The sequence below is a fragment of the Hippopotamus amphibius genome, chromosome 7, assembly GCF_030028045.1.
Source record: "Hippopotamus amphibius kiboko isolate mHipAmp2 chromosome 7, mHipAmp2.hap2, whole genome shotgun sequence".
Taxonomy (NCBI): Eukaryota; Metazoa; Chordata; class Mammalia; order Artiodactyla; family Hippopotamidae; genus Hippopotamus; species Hippopotamus amphibius.
The window spans coordinates 8525353-8545719 of record NC_080192.1 but is presented as its reverse complement, the minus strand read 5'-3'; the positions used below and the strand labels follow the sequence as shown (position 1 = coordinate 8545719).

General features: G+C 38.4%; 1 protein-coding gene across 6 annotated transcripts in view; it reads left to right on the top strand.

Moving 5' to 3' along the window:
• Window positions 1-20367, top strand: part of TNRC6B (trinucleotide repeat containing adaptor 6B) — a 249857-nt gene that overhangs the window by 62367 nt on the left and 167123 nt on the right. For all 6 annotated transcript variants that reach the window (XR_009054633.1, XR_009054632.1, XM_057741195.1 and 3 more), the window contains exons 2-3: window positions 1476-1549; window positions 6274-6364. Coding sequence is in view for 4 of the 6 variants with exons in the window: in XM_057741195.1 (XP_057597178.1) it covers window positions 6320-6364 (45 nt within the window). In the remaining 2 variants the exon portion in view is untranslated. The remainder of the gene's footprint in view (window positions 1-1475; window positions 1550-6273; window positions 6365-20367) is intronic.

Below are 20367 nucleotides of genomic sequence, written 5' to 3'. Positions count from 1 at the left end.
ATTGGCTTTTTAGAAAGGAAGATGGCTGGGACAACAGTGTGTATAATAGGAGGGCAAAGATAATTAAAATGCCACTAATACTCATCATAGCACCATTCCATCTGAAGTTTATTTATTCAAACACTTAAAAAAAATAAGCTGAGGTAGAGATGATGATGGTTAAGAGGGCAGCAAGATGCTTTCGAGATTCACCTCAAAACACCACCTCAAACGTTGTGACAACATGTAGGACTAAAGCTATAATTTTTAATCTGTAGTCATGGGAAGTGGAATGTGCTTTCTTGGACAGAAACATTAAGTTGGTTGTGAAACTAGGGGGCCAGCTTCCAAATAGTGACAGGCTCTCTGACAGCAGTGTAAGTTTCTGCTGAGTTTGTCCAGCGTGTTGAGCAGAGTTTCCTTCTGGCATGTGTTTCTGCCATTGTAAAATGCAGGGACTGACCTGGGGTCTCTAAATGGCTGATAATAAATGGCTGTCGTTTCACATATATATATAAAGACAGAAGCATTCCATCATGAAATTACAGTTTCACTGCACTTATTAGCAATTTGCTGTCATCTGATTTGATTTTGAAGAGGCCATTCCAGCAATTAATTAGAAATGGATTGGGGAGGAGCAAGAATAGGCCCAGGAACACCAGCTAAGAGGCCTCCGCAAGTGAGAAATGATGATGACTATGAAAATGAACAACTGTGGGTGGATCTGAGATCCATACTGTGAAAGCACGAAGGACAGACTTGCTGATGGGCTGTGAGAGGGCTGGGGTGGGGTGAGAAATCCAGGACGAATCTGAGGCTCTGACCCAGGCATCTGGATGGAGGATGATTACCGTCCTGCCTTTTTGAGGGGGGCGTGCTGCATGGCTTGCGGGATCTTAGTTCCCTGGCCAGGGATTGCACCTGTTCCCCCTGCAGTGGAAGCACAGAGTCTTCACCACTGGACTGCTAGGGAAGTCCCAATGATACCCTTGATTGTGGCATTGGAGACAGGAAAATGGGGTCTGGGGGTGGTATGGGGGCAGAGGGGATGAAGAGTGCAGTTTGGAAGGTATTGAATCTAAAGTGATTATGAGACATCCTTATGTCAAATGGGGAATTTGAAAAAGCAATTTGGTATTTTTTTGTAGAACAGATAAGTTAAATGAATAAAAAAGGTTTAACATTGGTTGTAATGTTTCTTCAGAAAGTATTTCAGTTCACATTCTTAAAAACCACTCACCTTTATAGAGCATGTGGCTGGTGCCCTGCCCTTCACTAAGTGTTTTACACGTATTTCATTTAATCTCAAAGAACCATATGAGGAAGATGCTGTTATTGTCCCCAGTGTTGAATGAGGAAGCTGAGGCTTGAGCGGTTGGGCCACTGGCCTGAGAGTCAGTAGCTGGTAGGTGAAGCCTAGATCTGTGCCAGGCTGCTGCTCACCATGGCGCGTTGCTGTCAGCATGCGGCTCATCGTGATTTTCTTCTCTTCTCAGGGTTTTGGTTTTTGCACTGAATGTAGTCTAGACTCACCTTTACGGGCTTGTGTTGCCCCAGGATACTGTCAAAGGTAAGTTTTTAAAATCTATATCCGCTGTGTATTGGTAATGAAATGAGAGAGTCTTCATCTTAAAAAGAAGGAAAGTACATTTTGACGTTAACGCTTCTTTCCAGAATTCTTACAGAAGGGTATTTAAAGTGGCCATCACACTAGCCCTTTGCATTTCCACTTCACTAGTTCCCTTTAAAAGCACCTGTATTTAGTTTGATACTGACATTTGGCACCTCATCCTTTTATGAAGCTAGAATTTGTTATTAGGTTTAGCAGTTTCACAGTTTCACATGAGCGTATCCTAGCCTCTCTGCCTCCAGTCCCTCCCCACTGCAGCCTGTAGTCCACACACCGCCCGAGTCAGCGTCTTATGATAGATTCGCTCATGTCGCCCCTTTGCTTAAACAGCTCTCGTGGCTCCTGGTCGCTGCAGTTGTCATCCTACAGATCCCTCCAAAGCCTAAGTCCAAACAACGTTTCTGGCTTCTTTTTTAGTAAAACCCTATCTGTGAACCTTACCAGAGCATGTTCTGTTCCCCAGCCATGAAGTTATTTTTCACAACTTTGTGCTTTAATGGACGCTTTTCTCTTTGCTTAGATTTTGGAAGAGGGGAGAAGAATGCAACGATTTACTCTTCCTTCTTATATCTTTCTTATTGTCCCCTTCTCCCAGATTCTTTTGGCAGAATTTCTTTTTCCTCTGTGTTCCAGGAGCACCTGTTGTTGTTACAGCAATAAAATATTCGTTATTTTATGTTGAGAGTTATTTATTTGTATCTGTCTCCTTTACTAGTCTATAAACCCCTTGAGACTTCTTGGAAAGGAACTGTTTTTGTAGTGCCTGCTGGCTGCTCCTGGACACCTTGCTGAGTGCTATACATATATTGTTTAACTTAATCCTTGTATCACCTCCTCCTGACCAGTTTTGTGGATCAAAATAATGAAGATTAGAAAGTTAACTAACTTGCTCAAGATTACGCAGCTGAGAAATGACAAAGAACAATGGGTCTGTTCCTTCAAAGCCAAAGGTCATTCTACTGCTATACCACACTAGCCCAGCACTTTCTGGCATGTGGTGGGGACCCAGTAAATATTTATTGAATCGATACCTATTATAATTTAAATAAAAAAGACTTTAGTTGATTAATTCAGTCATTCTTACATAGAAATTTATTGGATACTTATTAAATGCCAGGTACACAGTTTTAAGTAATCTGTGAATACAGAGATTAATAAGAAATAGTGTTTGGTATCAAGGAGTTGATAATCTAGTAGGAGAGGCATCAGTGTAAGTAAATAAATCCAATACAGTGTTACAGATCCTGTAATAAAATTCAGACAAGATCCACTGGGGACACTGAGGAAGGAATCACCAGTTCTGCCTAGAGATGGGACAGGAATTACTTTATAAGAGCTGAATGTTGAATGAGGAGTAGGGAAGGGAAAGACAGAGGGAGTGATATGAACAAAAACATGGAAACCTGAAACAATCTGGCATGTTTGGGAAGCTGTAAGTGATTCACTGTGGCTGGAACCAAGGGAGCAAAGAGGCCTTGGCCGATGATTCTGGAGAGACAGGTGAGGCTTAGACCCTGGAGGGCTTTGAAGATATTAACGTATATGCCAACTTTTAGAGAAGACCGAGCACAGAGGCTGTGTGACATGACTTACATTTGCATTAACATCTGCCGAGGCCTGTCCTGTGTATGCTGAAGTGCTGTGCCAGGTCAACACCAGCGGTCACCTACTTTATTCACCTTCCTTTTTGTCAAAAGGTCAGTAAAACTGACTTAGACCCTTAGACACAGCTATAAGCCATGCCTTCAAACAAGAATGTCATAGAGGCTTTTTCAAGAAACACATTGAGAAACATTAAGGATAGTTCAAAATCAACCAAAAGAAAAAAAGAGAGAGACCAAATTAAATAAAGGACATCAATATGACATTTAATGAGAAACCTCTCAATTTCCATTTCCCCTTTGAATTGCCTATGTAAGCATAGCACAGACAATTTAAACATAGACCTTCACTGGTTTTATAGCGCATGTGCTGTTTGAAATTCAGTTGCCTTGCAGCTTATATGCAGCAAATAATTGTTGTACTCACTAAATATCTAAAAGGCCTGTATGAAGAAAATCTCTTTTTTCTAAAGTCTAATCATTACCTCAGCCATGCCTGCTTAGGAAAAGCTGTGCCTGCACAATTCAAGGTCAGGCAGCAGCCCTCTGTACTTTGAAGCCACCCAAGCCTGCTAATGCCCTATTCCCTTTGCTGAGGCCAGCACAGCTGGCATTTGCTTGCTAGGCCAGAGTGGCCGATGTATGCTGAGGCCACTTGCACAGCTAACATTTAGATGAGCTTTCAGTACCACCACCACTGCCGCCATGACTGACTGTGGTTTGTTGCTTTGCTGAGGCTGGCAAAGCCCCCAAGCCTTTGCTCAGGCTTCTGCGCCTGGTGCATGTAGCCTTGTTTCTATAGAAACAGCCACATACCTGAAGACAGAGTTGCCATAACTACAGTTACACTAAGGTCAAAATCAGTGTGACCTATGCTTTATAAACTTCTAATTTGGCATCAGTAGTTAAAAGCTAGTACATAACTGTAAAAACTCACGTGGCCTAACGTAAACCTCTGTAAGGTCAGAGCACTTTGCCCTCTCACAAAATACCGAGACCCACAGTCCTGGCCCCAACAGAAGACTCAGAAATTTGATGTGTGTTTTTCTCCCCAAATTTTGATTCATGTCTTAATCAAGACTCTATAGTCTCATGCACCAGATTTAGGTCTTTGAGAGACCTAATAAATAGCACTTTTTCCCTAGGCTGAGTTCTATACCAATTGGGAAATAAAAGAGTAGGGCGTTCGAGAGACCAAAATATCATCTTCATTACTAGTAAAGCTGTATTGGAGAATGCAGCTTACATCCATGGGCAAAGGAACAGAGTCTTAACACTGAAGCTCAGAATTCAACAGACTAACCTGTCACGGGTAATCGTGAGGGACCTTAACTGATGGCTTTGAGAGCAGAGCACAGTGCGTGCTCCTGGGGGACAGCTGGCTTCCAAAGGGAAGAGACAGAAGGGGCTGAGCTCACATACCTTGTTTCTCCCTCTGAACTCACCATTCAGATAAGATCCTGTACCTCCACTGGGGTGGAGTGTGTGGATGGAGAGGAGCCAGGAGTGAAACCTCAGGAGAGGGGAAGAAGCATTCCTCCTTCCCAGGGCATTCAAATGGAAATGGCACAGAGATAATGGGGGTGTCTCTCCTGGTCAGCTATGCCTGCAATGTATCATCTATGAAATACAATCTCTATTTCAGTAGAGTAGAATGGGAACATAAAAGACATTTGTGAAGCAATTTGTATACCAGATCTTCCTAGTTATATTATTGAGTTTTTCCAGTGCTATCAATTTAGTTTTCATAGAAAGAGTAATTCTGTTTTTGTACAATGATCATAAGCAGGTGAGGGACAAAACCAGCTAGAGAAAGCCTGTTTCACTTTTTGTGAGCATCAGTTGTGTGTTTCTACACAGAGAATGGACAGCGTCAGGTCTTGTGAAATGAGTGAATGGGGTTGGTTAAGGGCTTCCGCTGTACCGATTTTACATTTCACATTGCATAAATACACATTGGTTCCCCAAAAGCCTTATTAGGTGAGCACAGTAGGTATTTTGATACCCTTTCCCACCCAACAGGTGAGGAAACAGATTTCCAGAATATTCAGTACCTTTTGGCCTTAGGTCTTGGTTATTGAGAAGCCTGCACTGGAACCAGATTGCAAGGTCCCCAAGCCTGCTGTATTCATAAAGATTTTTCTGCACACAGAAAGAATACACTGTGAGGCCTCTTTTTAGCTTTAATATTTTCTAGCTATGAGCCCTTTGAAATATTTGAAAGGCTTTAAAATATTCATACCTGTATTATAATGGAGATTTGTGTCAGTTTGAGTACTTATTCCTGAATAATTACATAATTAATAAATTAATTTCACTGTTGCATAAACTTTTAGTAGTTTCTTTTTGGCACATTTTAATTCATAAAATTTTAACACACTTTTATTTGACTCATTTTATTCTTAGAGGAAAAATTACTGCTTTTTATTGTCTTGCCCTATGAATAGGCTGTTCTCATATAAAAAATGAATTAACTGACATTTAGTTTATTAAGCAGATTTCTTAAAGTAGAAAGGTGGGATCAACCATTAGAGTATACCTTAATTTCAGTTATAAAATACCATAAATGTTGAACATAAATTATAAACCCAAGAAACCCAGCTGCTTTCCATAGCCTAGCCTAATAGCCAAGCAGTATGACCTGCTACAGCATAACTGGTCCCCTACTTTACTTAGGGGGGCCTCTTTTCTAACAGGTCAGTGTTTGTGCTGTATGAATTGCTGAAGATTTTCACTATTACCTCTGCCAAAAGTCAAATAAAAAGAGAAAAGAAATCAAGAACTGTTTAATATTCCAGTGTCTTAAACCTTTCCTAATTATCCTCCCTAAGGTGGGGAAAGCTCTCTCCCTACCTCTCTCCCTCCTTTCTTACCTAGGATGCATGAGTATATACGTATACACACACACACACACACACACAGCCACGTGCACACACACATTACTTACGGTCATTGCTTCTCAGTATCTATGGTCTCGGTGACAGAATTTCAGTCTAAACTGAGAAAACAAATTTTCACACTGAATTCCTTATGTATTTTTTTTTCTCTTCTTACCTCTTTTAGGCAGTATTTGTGTGTTTCTGCAGAGTTTTGCACAGAGTCTGTTCCGATGCAGACCAATGAGGGAGAAGTATCAGAAGAAAGCAGTTCCAAGGTCAGTGAATTACTAAACGTGCAAACAATTTGAGCAGAAATTAAACAACAGGGACAGTGGTTGAGTAGAGTGGGTGTTATGTTTTAGGTGAATTTAGAAATTTGATTGATTTGAATTAGAACCTAACCTAAGAGTGAAAGGGATTTTTCCTTCTCAATATCCATTTTTGTTACACTCTGTGCCAAACTTAAAGCAAATTTTACTGAACTAATAGAAAATGTATGACTCATTTGTAGACTACTTTTATCTCTTAAGGTTTTGTTAGGCAAGTTGTATATACTTATTTTAAAAATTAAAACAAATAAGAACCGTATAAGGTAAAAGGTAAAAGTCTGTCCCTTATTCCTACTATACAGAGGTATCACTGATAATTTTTTAGACATTTTTAATTATAAATTTTTTTTTTTTTTTTGGCGCACGGGCTTAGCTGCTCCGCGGCATGTGGGATCTTCCTGGAGCAGGGATTGAACTCATGTCCTCTGCATTGGCAGACGGACTCCCAACCACTGTGCCACCCAGGAAGCCCCCTTTAATTATAAATTTTTAAATGGTAATTGGTTTTTCAAGCTAAAGCTTAAATGAATACTGTCATTGTCACCTGTGTATAAGTAGTTATGTATGTGTTTATCTATATCTGTCTATATCCGGCTCCATATCCTGAGTCTCCTTGGCTCTTTCTCTTGCTGGTCATATGGAACCCTCAGTGTCACCCCACATCCCTCTTCTGTCAAAATTGTCTCTAGTCCTTCCTGGGAGCTCTGAGGACATCTCACACTGTGTCCTGGACAGTGCCCGGCACGTTATCTGCTCTGAACCCTCCTGAGGGCTGTCCCTTTTCTGCTGCCACTGCTACTTGTATTCTCTGTGGGAAGACTTATTTTTTTCACCAGAGCAAAAGTGGAGAGGGGTCATATGTCACCGGGAACCTCCAAAGCATCATGCTAATTGGAAGAAGCAAGGCACAAAAGGTCACATATTGTATGGTTCCATTTATATGAAATATGTAGGACAGATAAATCCACAGACAGAACACAGACTGGTGGTTGCCAGGGATTGGCTGGGGGGGAGGGGAATGAGGAGTGACTGCTTAATAGGTGTGGGGTTTCTGTTTGGGCTGATGAAAATGTTTTGGAACTTGATAGAGGTGGTGGTTGCACAACATTGTAAATACACCAAATGCCCCTGGATTGTTCACCTTAAAATGGTTAATTTTATGTTATGTGAATTTCATATCAATAAATTATTAAAAAACAAAATGACAGGAAAAAAAATGTCTGTGGGTTCCCATCAGATCAGTCCTCTCTGCCTATTGGCCTCAACACTTCAGTGAGTTTTAGAGAGGCCACCCCCTTCTCTGCTCTGTTATGCTTTGTGCACTGGGCTTCAGAGAAGCACGGTTTGTGCCCTGAGTCTCGGGATCCATCGTGAAAAATGTTTCTTCAGCTTCTTTCTGAATCCCCCCTCACTGCAGTCCATGTGTTAGGTAGAAGGACAGATGTCATCCTGTCCTCTTGTTTGTTTTTTTACCCATCTCACCAGATCTCTTCCTTCCTTCTGTAGCCAAAGCAGAAGCCTATAGACTTTGATCAGACTCATCTAGATCCTTAATCTGATTTAGAGAGACTCAGAATATGTGAGATCTGCACACACTCTAGGAATCTCCCCCAGACACACACAAGGAAACACATACATCCAGGTCACCCAAGATACACAAACCCCAGAATTTGTACAGTACACACAGACTCTTCCCCAAGAATCTACTTAATTAACTTATAATGAGCTACAGTGTTAAGGAAGACTGGATTCTTGGATCCTCTGGCTAGTACATCCTCTCCTTGGAAAGCTAGGTTGTAATTGGAAGATTGCTTGGCATATAACTAGACCAATGTAGAATATTTAGTTGTACCAGAGATTCAGTTTCTACCTTCTTTCTGGGGGCAAGGGAGGAAGGACTGCATTTCTTGTTTTTTCAATTATTGAATATTTTATTAGTTTAGAATCAGTTAGAGTAAAGAATAAAAGAATATTCCTTTTATACTTGTAATAAGTAGATGCTCTTGTTAAAAATTAGATTATAACTTTGTTTTCATCAGTCTTTGTTATGTTTTTGACTTTTTTCTTTCTTATGCTTCTCTTTGTTTAAAATCTTATTATATTTGGAATGATTAGATGTTAATGCAGGAATTTATCATAGTATTATCGTAACATCATTTGTGGTTTTCTTTTAACAGAAAGAAGTTAGGAAAGGTAACTGGTTTTGAGAAAAAGTGGGGACTTTTCTACAAAACAGTGATCTTGAAGTACATCCATTTTTCAAAACATAAATAATTCTTGAGCATGTGTTATTAGGGGATACACAACAGTAAAAACACATGGTTCATACTCTCAAGGTGGTTACATTTTAGTAGGAGAAACAAATATAAATAAAGATAATAATGGATTATGGTCAATACTATGAAGAAAATAAAATAATGTAATAAAGGGTAACTGGGAGGTTAAGCTTAGATTAGTCAAGGAAAACCTCTCTGAAAGGTGGCATTTCAGCTGAGAGTTAGAGGCCGAGGGAGCCGGCTGTGTAAAGAGCTAGGAGAACAGTATTCCAGGCAGAGGAAACAGCTTCAAAAGCCCTTGGCCTCTTCCAGGAACTATCCGAAGTCCCACGTGGCCCAGTGGTGGTAGGAAGTTATAGGAAGTTGTAGAGGGAGGTAAGACCTTGCAGGAACTTGAAGGCCCTGATGTAGAGTGTGGATTTATTCTCTGTCAGCTGGGAAGCCATTAAAGACTGTTAAGTTAGGGAGTAACATGATATGATTGCATTTTTAAGAGGTCACTCCGGCTGCTGTGTGGCAAATGGGTTGGAGAGAGGCACTAGTGGGAGCAGGGAGACCAGTGAGGAAGAAGACAGTCGCAGTCAGTCACTCAGGTGTGAGAAGATGGGTTAGTGTCGTGCACTGATGTGGAGGAAGGACAGACTTGTATATTTTGGTGGTAAAGCTGACATGACTTGAGAATGAACTGGAGTTTTTTTACTTCATGAAATCAAGAGTTAAGTTTCAAGAAAAAGATAGAATCAGTACTGTCAGATTTTGCTAAGAAGCCAAGGAGGCTGTTAACTGAGAAAATGCATTTGGATTTGTTTTTTGAAGAATTAATTAAAGAGAAGGGACACAAAATTTTCTGGAGGGATGGAGGTGTTCTATGTCTGTAGGGGTGTGGGTTATACAGGTATATTCATTTGTTAAAATTATACTTCTATAATTTACAATTACAGTAAAAATTACAACTTTCCAGGTACACTTTACCTGTGAAAACTGTAAAATGATGATCATTGAGTAGGGATGGAGAATGGATGGAAGTATGGATGAAACAAGAATGACAGGATGCTGACAACCGTTGAAGCTCGGTGACGGGTACATAGGAGTTCATTTGTATTTACTTTGTATGTGCTTGAAATTTTCCATAATAAAGTTTTTAAAAGGAATTTATTAATGGTCTTCAAGAGTAAGAGGATGAGAGACTAATTTTATGGGTTAAAAAGAAATTAAATGATTAAAAAAAGTAAGGGTTGTGACTATAGTCTACTATCCAGTTGTAGGAAATTTAGAAGTAAATGAAGAGAGAAGAGCAGTGAGAAGGAGGCATTAGTTCAAGTGAAAGTTTTTTTTTAATGGAAGAGGCCCAGGCATGTTTGAGAAAAGAGGAAAAAAATGAGTGGAGGAAGGCAGAATGTGTTTATGGAAGAGGTTCACCAAGCTTGTGAGCTTGAAGGAAGCCAGGGATCAGCGAGGCTGGCTCCTGCTGCTGTGGTGATGCCTGGGCTCAGGCCTGGATCCTGCTCTTCTGTCTCCTGTCTGGTGGTGGAGAGATATTTGGAGGAGGAAAGAAAGAAAGCGTGATTCAGCTTTTCTTCATGTTGCCTCTGGAATAGAAGTCATTATTTGAAGAGTTCAGAGTGCACAATTGTGGGCTTGAAATGACGAGTTTAGATTTCCTTTTAAGGAGAAGTTTTGGAATTGCATTTGTAGAGAAGGTGCTAAGAATAGCTAATAAATGAATGAAGGGGTCAATGCAGTTTTTAAAAATACCCACGTAAGTGTTGTACAAACAGAAATCAGAGATGCTTATGGTCAGACAGGATTGACAAAGGAGGTCTTCTTGGAGAATTTGATGTTCCTTTTGACGAAATATTCTCTGAAACTGTGTAACATCTTCCATAGCTTTTTTTTTTTTTTTTTTTTGAGAGAGATGTTTGTTTAAGTTCAGAGATGGACCGGAGATTATATATTCTTCAATAATTGGGAGGTGTACACTTCAGCCCCTTGAGTTTAGAAGACTCTGTGTCTGCTAGAAAGATAAAAAACAGAAGATGGCTTCTAAATGTTGGCTGTAGGTTGGCCATAGATAAATCTGTAATTAAATACAAGTGTTCTTTCTGTTTTTCCATGCTTATTTTTTTACCTCCTTCCCTCCCTCCCTCTCTCTTTTCCTCTCGTTAATTCTGCAAATATTTATTGAGCATCTGTTACGTGCCAGGAACTGTGCTGGATACTGACACAGAGAGCTGCCTCAGTGAACTGTGATTTTTCTTTCTTTTGATTATTGGAGCTCCCAGAATTTTAAGTGGAAGCAAGAAAAAAGAATGTTAAATTTCACATTAGTTTGGAACTAGCTTTTTTTCCCTGAATGGTCACTAGAATATAATTTTGTGTGACCTAATCACTTTCTCAGTGTTCTGCTATTTTAGTGAAAGGTTCTATTGTAAATACTGAAGGACGACAAGTTGACAGAGTTATTATTAATGTAAAACTTCAGAAGCCCCTGAGTATATTCTTTGGAGGCACAGTGACTCTTCCTTATATTTTTCCCAAGGACTACTTCAGGGCTTATTTAATTTCCCTGCTGGGTCTGTGAGAGAAAATTGTATAGAACGAACGCAGTTACCCATGAATCTGTCTTACTGTTCCATATTTTCACAAGTTAGATATGAAAATTATGTTTTGTAAAAAAATATCAGAAATCCAAAGGTGGGAGTGTGAACTTCATTAGCACAATTCCCTGAGAGAGGGACGCATGTTACTTAATTTGTTATCTATGTGCCTGTGTTGTCACATTAATCTAAAAACAGACTATTTTATCCTTCATATGTGGCTTTGACTCATTGAATACAGTGATTAGTTTTCTTAGCGCCTGGACTAGCTGTTCCACAGTGGGACTGTACATTATTGGGGCGTTTCCATTCTAGTATGGATTTACTGACATCTTGTACTGTAGCTTATTATTTACATTGTCCCTTTTTTTTAATTAAGGTGTTTAAAAAAGATACACCTTTATAGTCATTCAGTTAATTATTTAATTCTATTAATGTAAATCTTTTCTAAAAAATAAAGATTTTGTATATATTAAAACACACACATATACACACCACCACCACTTCTTATGAACTCTCATGACTCTGTCGTTGGCTGGGCTCAGTAGGACACTTCTTCTGCTCCAAAGTGGTGTCAGCGAGGACTGCCATCATCTGGAGGCCCAACTGGCCAGAGGTGTCCAAAATGGCTCACTCATGTAGCTGGCAGTCAGGGTTGGCTGTCAGCTAGGAGCTTAGCTTATAAGGCTGTTGACCTGAGCGTCAAGGATCTCCTACATATGACCTCTCTACCTGGCTTGGGTTTCTCACAGAATGGCGACTGGACTCCAAGAGGGAACATTCCCAGAGTGCAAAAGCTGCAGTTATATTAAGGCCCAGCTTCAGAAGTCACACAGCTTTACTCCCTCTGCATTCTGTTGAATTAAAGCAAGTCATAGGGCCACTCTAGATTCAGAGGAAGGAAAAACAGATTCCACCTCTCAATGAGAGGAGTGGCAAAAAATTTAGGGTCATCTTTAGTCCACTACACAGTGATATGAGTGTTGGGTGCTAGGTTCAAGAGGAGGTAATGGCGGAGACCAGATTATTTTAGGCTAAGGAATTTTAATAATAGGCAACAGGTTTTTTTAAAAATTTATTTTATTGGAGTATAGTTTATTTATAACGTGTTAAATTCTACTGTACAGCAAAATGATTCAGTTATACACATATATACATTCTTTTTCATATTCTTTTCCATTATGGTTTATCACAGGATATTGAATATAGTTCCCTGTGCTCTACAGCAGGACCTTGTTGTTTATCCATTTTCTGTATAATAGTTTACATCTGCTAATCTCAAACTCCTAATCCATCCCTCCCACCCCCCTGTAATAGACAACACATTTTTTAAAGAATGGAAGTGAGATGTGCATTTTACTTTATGATTTGCTTTCTTATGATACCTGGTGTTGATATCGAAGATAGACTAGAATATCTGCATCTTGACCCTCAAATTCCCTAAAGAAAGAGAATCTGATTAGCCCAACCCAGACTGTGGGCTGATTTCCATTGGGTCTTGAGTTCTTTGAGTAGGATGGCAGGGCCATAGATGAGGAAATAGATCCCATAAAAGGACATATGAATTGGGAGGCAAAACCCAGCATTCCTGGGTCAGTCTCTAATCAACACTGGTATAATCTTCCATTATATTTCTCAGTGAGGATCGATTAGAATTCTTAACTTCAATTCCACAGCTCTTTCTCAATTTAAATTTAGTATAATTTAGGTTGTTAGTCTAAATGAGTTGGTATTGGCTTGCTAGTTGTACAGATTCTGCAGCTATAGGCTTGGAATTTTTTTTTTTAACAAGCAAAATCTAAGCAACTATAGTAAAGTTTGTAATGAAACTGAGCAGTTAGGTGTTTGTAATCTTATTCTCTGTACTTTTTTGTATATTTACATATTTATAATAAAACAATAAAAATGAATGAGCTCTAGGATTTAAAAATTATAGCTATAGATTTAAGTGCCCATGTATATCTGTTAATTACTACACATAAAAAATATTTACTGAATGAGGAAGCTAGCATTTTAGCTCTAAGGTTCCCTTTAGTGTTATCAAAGGTAGCAAGTAAACTTTGTCTACAAAGAATAAAGTGATCTGTTGACTGCTTTACACTAAAGAGAATTAAATGAGATAATTTAGATAGTCTTTTGCTTCTTTAAGTTTAGGATATCTCTACTTTAGACGGAATCTGACTTAGCAAATTTGTGGCAAGAGTTTATGGATTGTGCTATTTTAAGAGCAGACTGGGAGAGAAACCATGTGAGATGGGTATTTTTCCCATTTGTTTACATAGCTGGCAAGCAACATAATTTGGGTTAGATTCCAGGTCTGTCTGACTCCAAAGCCCACACTAAGTTCAGTACTCCATCCTGAAGAAGTTATATGGCAAGAGTAATCTATATTAGAGAAGCTTCCTAGAGAGGTCACCAGAGTGTAGAAGAATGCATATGAGGGAAGAGGGTGCCTTGTGCGTGTTCAAAGTCATACAGTTCTCTTGAGAGGTTTCAAAGCATTAGGCTATATGTGTGTGAGACTGAGAGATGAGGTTAGACAGAATCCCATGTAAGCAACAGGGAACAGCTATTGAAGGTGAGAAAACTGGTCTGATGTGTGTCTTCAAAAGATCATTGTGGCAGCAGTGTGGAGAAATGGTTACAAACAGGGTTTAAAATGGATACAGGGAGACCAGGTAAAGAGTCGGATTGAGGAAGGCTTGGAATCAGGCAATAACAGTGGGTCTGAAGAGGAGAGGACTAACAGGAGAAATATTCAGAAAGAATGGAATGGGGGCACCTGGAGGCAAATCAGGAGTTTTCAGCTTGAAACAGTGGGATACATTCAGTAATATAGGAGATAGAGCAAGGTTTGTTGTAGCTGTTGTAACTATTATTATTGTTGCTTTTAACTGGGTTATGTATGAGGGTTTGGATTTTGAAATATTGAGGTGCCTTTAGGCACCCCAGGAGAAGATATTTAGTAGGCATTTTGGAACTCAGAAGAGAGAATGAGAGAGAGGGTATCAGGGTATTTACTTGGGAATTCTCAGCATATAGGGACCTACGAAATGAGGAAAGATCCAAGTATAGAACTATAGGAACTACTTTAGGCTGTGTGTTAGTATAGTATAGACACACCTCATTTTATTGCATTTTGCTGTATTGCGCTTTGCAGATAATGAGTTTCTTACAAATTGAAGATTTGTAGCAACCGTGCATCGAGCAAGTCTGCCAACACCACTTTTTCAACAGCATTTTCTCAGTTCAGGTCTCTGTGTCTCATTTTGGTTATTCTCATGATATTTCAAACTTTTTCATCATTATTATATTTCTTATGGTGATCTGTACTCAGTGATCTTTGATGTTACTATTGCAAAAAGGTTACAACTTGCTGAAAGTTCAGGTAATCATTTTTTTAGCAATAAAGTATTTTTTAATTAAGATATGTACATTATTTTTTCAGACATAATGCTACTGCACACTTAATAGACTACAGTATAAACACAATGTCTGCGTGCACTGGGAAGCCAAAAAAAATTCATATAACTTGCTTTATTGCAATATTGGCTTTATTGTGGTTGTCTGGAACCAAACCCATAATATCTCTGAGGTATGCGTGTAAACATAAGAATTACCTTGGGTATTTTTCTTTTCTTTCTTAACAGTTTTCTTAAGGTAAGTTTCACATACCATAAAATTTACTCATTTAAAGTATACAGTTCCAAATATTGGCTATATTTTATAACTGTAAATGGAAAGTAACCTTTAAAATTATATTAAAAATTAAAAAAATAACGTATACAGTTCACTGCTAGAACTAAAAAATGAATTCAGCAAAGTTTCAGGATATAAGATTAATATATAAACATCTGTTACTTTTCTATATACTAATAATGAACTATCAAAAAGAGAAAGTTAAAAAAAAACATTTAAAATCACATCAAAAAAGAATAAAATAGCTAGGAATAAACTTAACAAAGGAAGTGAAAGACCTATAATCTAAAAACTGATGAAGGAAATTAAAGGCAATACAAAGAAATGGAAAGATATTCCATGCTCTTGGATTGGATCCTAAATCATATGGAACCACAAATTGCCAAATCAATGTTGAGGAAAAAAGAGAACAAAACTGGAGGTAGCACCCTCCCAGACTTCAAACTATACTACAAAGCTCTAGTAAGCAAAACAGTATGGTACTGGCACAGAAATAGACAAATAGATCAATGGAACCGAATGGAGAGCCCAGAAATAAATCCGTGCACCTATGCTCAATTAATCTATGGCAGAAAAGGCAAGAATATACAATGGAGAAAAGACAGTCTTTTCAATAAGTTGTGGTGGGAAAACTGGACAGCCACACGTTAAAACAATGAGACTAGAACATTTCCCCACACCACATATAAAAATAAACTCAAAATGGATTAAAGAACTAAATGTAATACCTGAAACCATAAAATTCCTAGAAGAAAATATATGTAGAATACTCTTTGACATAAATTATAGCAATGATTTTTTGAATTTGTCTCCTAGAGCAAAAGAAATAAAAGCAAAAATAAGCAAATGAGACCTCATTAAACTTAAAACATTTTGAACAGCAGAAGAAACCACTGACAAAACGAAAAAAACCTACAGGAGAAAATATTTGCCAGTGATGTGACTGACAAGGGGTTAATGTTCAAAATATATAAACATGTCATACAACTCAATACCCAAAAAAAAACCAGCTCAAAAAATGAGCAGAAGACCTGAATAGACATTTTTCCAAAGAAGACATGCAGATGGATAACAGGCACATGAAATAGTACTCAACATTGCCAATTATTAGAGAAATGCAAATCAAAACAACGAGATATTACCTCTTACCTGTCAGAATGGATGTCATCTGTGTGTGACGAAAAGGAAATCCTCATACACTGTTGGTTGGGATGTAAATAGGTACAACTACTATGAAAACAGTACAGAGGCTCCTCAAGAAACTAAAAATAGAATTACCACACAATGCAGTAATTCCACTCCTGGGTATATAGCCAGAAAAAATGAAAACACTAATTTGAAAAGTTACATGCGCCCCAATGTTCATAGCAGCACTATTTACAACCCAAGAGAAGCAACCCCAGTGTCCATCAACAGATCAATGGATATATATATGTGTGCACAATGAAATATTACTCAGCTGTGAAAAGAATGACATTCTGCCATTTGAAACAATATGAAACAAGCTAGAGAATATTATGTTTAGTGAAGTAAGTCAGAGACAAATACTGTACGATACCACTTATATGTGGAATCTAAAAATTAACACAATCTTATTTGAGAAAATTTTCATTTTGCCAAAAGGAAACCCTGTAGCCATTAGCAGTGACTCCCCATTCCTGTTCCTTTTGGCCTCAGGCAACCACTGATCTACTTTATGTTTCTATAGAATTGCCTATTCTGGCCATTTCACATAAATACAATTATACAATGTGTGTTCTTTGTGTGTGAGACTGCTTTCACTTAGTATGTCTTTAAAGTTCATCTGTGTTGTAGCATGTATCAGTACCTCACTCCTTTTTATGGCTAAAATAATATTTTGCTGTATAAATATATAATATTTTATATAATATATGTAATTTACTATATATGATATTTTATTATATATTTTATTATATATACTACATTTGGTTTATCCATTCATCAGTTGATGGAAATTTTAGTTGTTTCCACTTTTTGGCTGTTCAGAATAATGCTACTGTGAACATTTTTGTGTAAGTTTGTATAGACATATACTTTCATTTCTCATGGATAAATAACCAGGAGTGGAATTGCAGAGTGGTTGCTGTAGCCCCAACCGTCATGTCTGTATTCCATCTAGCACAGAGGAGAAAACTTGTCACTTTCCTTGAAACATTTTGTGGAAGTTGCATATTCCATTGTGCTTACATTTCTTTGACTAGTATTTAATCACCTGGTCACAGTAAGCTTCAAAGGACGTTAGAATGTGTCAGCTAAAGTCTGTAGATTCTGTTGCTAAGTGAGAAATGCTTCTTTGTCTGAGTCAACACATTATCCAATTCATTGCTATTATACTGGTCTTGCCCATCCTGTAGTTTTACAATTAATTCTTATGAATCTGAAGTATAAGACTTCACAATTTAAGAAAGACGTTTTTAAAAAGACTAATTAATTCAGTGTGGGAAAGGAAGATTTTTCAATAAATGGTGCTGGAGCCAATAGATAAACATATGGAAATACATGAACCGTGATCCCTATATCACATGCCATACATAAGACCTAATTTGAGGTGGATCATAGACCTAAATGTGAGGGCTAAAACTGTAAAGCTTTTGGAGGATGACACAAAAGATGTCTCTATAACCTAAGGTAGCTTGCAGAAAGCACTGACCATAAAAGAGAAGTAGTTCAGTTGAAGTTCATTTTTAAAAAAAGGTTAGATCGCCTGAAACCATTAAGAATGTGGAAAAGCCTGTAGACTGGGAAAAAACACTTGCAATAAATCCATTTATCTAATAGTGGTCTCATATGTAGAATATGTAAAGAATTCCTAAAAATTAATCAGAAAAGGACACAAAACTGAAAATATGGACAAAAGGCTTAAATAGGCATTTCACAAAGTAAGATATTCAAGTAGCTGTGAAAATAGGATATTTAACATTATTATGCATAAGGGAAATGCAAATTAAAATTGTAATGTGATACCATTACATACTCACCACAGTCCAAAAAGACAGACAATGCTAAGTGTTTTGGGTTTTTTTGTTTTTTGGGGGTTTTTTTGGCCTCAGGGCTTAGAGTCCTGACCAGGGATTGAACCTGGGCCACAGCAGCGGAAGCCCGGAATCCTAACCACTAGGCAACTAGGGAATTCCCGCTAAGTGTTGACGTATATAGAGCAACTGGAAGTCTCCTACATTTTTGGAAGGGGTGTAAAATGGTACAGCTACTTTAGAAACGATTTCTCAAATCTCTAGCAAAGTTAAGTATATGCTTACCTTATGACCCTGACATTCCATTCTAGATATATACCCAATAGAAATGACTACATTTATTCCCAGAAAGAGTTATGTGAGACTGTTCAAGGTAGCTTTATTTATAACAGTCCCAAATTAGAAATAGCCCAACTGTTTATCAGCAGGTGAATGAGTAAACATTTATTCAATGAAATATTGCTATTTAAAAACTGAACTTTTGATGCACATAAAACATGGGTGAATATCAAAAACTTGAGTGAAAAAAGACAAACATGAAAGTGTACATTCTAATTATATGAAGTTTATGAACATGTAAAGCTCATATGTGGTGACAGAATTGTTACTTGGAGTTTAAAGTGCAGAATTCAAGGGAAGGGGCATATAGGAGTTTTCCGGGGAGATAGAAACGTTCTGTCTTGATCTGTATAGTTACATGGGTGCCACCATATCTAAAATATATTGAGTTCTACACTTAAGGCTTGTGTATTTTCCTGTAAGTGAATGATTTTCAATAAAAACAAGAAAACAATTTTAGGAGTTTCCACCCTTCTCTTTAGTCTGCTAAGATCATTTTGAATATTGATTCTGTCATGCAAAATATTAGCTGTCCTTCTCAGCTTTATATTTCAAGAAATATATATGTTTTCTTTTTAAACCATCTATGGTACCTGGAATGGAGGGGGTGGTTGGCAAGGGGTAACATTTATAAAGTGGATGGGATTTAGCGATTAATTTGATACGGAAGAACAGGAAAAGGAGAAATCGGGTAACATCAAGATTTCAAGCTAAATGACTGGGAGGATAGAGATGCCATTGTCAAATAGGAAACGTAAAGAAGAAAACAGGATTAATTCTGGGAGGGAACAGGATTAATTCTGTATCGAACGTACAGAGTTTGAGATGGCAGCAAGCTATCCACAGATGGTCTATTGGCCAGGTGAAAATATGGGGCTGGGGGCAGGATAGGTGGGGCTGGAAATATAGGATTGGAAATTACTCAAATTTAATAGTTGAAACTGTGAGATTAGATGAGATTGCTGTGGCAGAATGTAAAGAGAGAGGTCCAAGGACTGAACCTGGGAAAATAAATGTTTAGAGAGTAGAAGAAAGAGAAGCACAGATTAGCAAATTAGAGGGTCAGCAAATATTTATCAAACATCTCGGGCCCAGTTTATGATGAATGAGACATTCAGAGTCTCTGCCTCAAGGCATTTGCATTCTTGGTGGGAGGAGACAGGCAACAAAACATGTAAATAGGTGATCCCTTCAGATAGTGACGTGTGTTATGGAGAGTGACTAGAATGTGGAAGCTTTTTCAGTTGGAGTGGTCAGGACTCATTCATTGCTTCAAAGACATGGCACTTGAGCTGATGCCTAAATGATGTGAAGGAAGCTTTCATGTAGCAATATGAGAGAAAAGCTTTCTAGGTCAAAGGAATAAATTCAGAGGCAAGATGGGCAAGATGGAGTTTCAGGAACAGGTTTTACCCTCCCACTAGAAATAAGAGTTTTAAAAATATACAAAATGTATTCGAAACCATGGTTTTTCAAGACACTGAACATCAGGTAATGAAGGACAGTGATCACTGAGAAATGGAAAACAAGGTGAGTCCTCTGACTACCCCAGCATACTGGCTTGAGAGAGAGCTTCCAGGTTACAGTGCAGGGAATGGGAGCTCAGGCAAAGCCCAGTGGACCCTCTCAGTTGAGCAGCATTGCTGAGAGTCTGGGGAGACTGAGGCAGCCAAAGTTTGTAGGACAAAGTACTGGGGAGGAGAGGGCTGCTAAGAGAGAGAACTCTGGAGATTTGTGAAGGGTTCACCTGTGTATTCAGCAAAGTACTTTCTGGCACATGCATGTGACTACTCAAAGCTGAGGCAGGAGGGGCACCCATCCAAGAAGATTGGAAGGAACAGTGTCTAGCTCTCAGGGTCAGTAATTGTGCCTGTTTCTACAGACTAGAAAACCTCAGAATTCATGGCGCATTACTAGTATACTCAGCAATAGTACTGGTAGAGTTCTCACCTTAGTAGTGGGGAATCTTATTGGCCCTAACTAATCATTAAGTCTGGCTTAACAAGTCCTAAAAGCAAGACCTAAAAGGAACAAACTATTTCAAA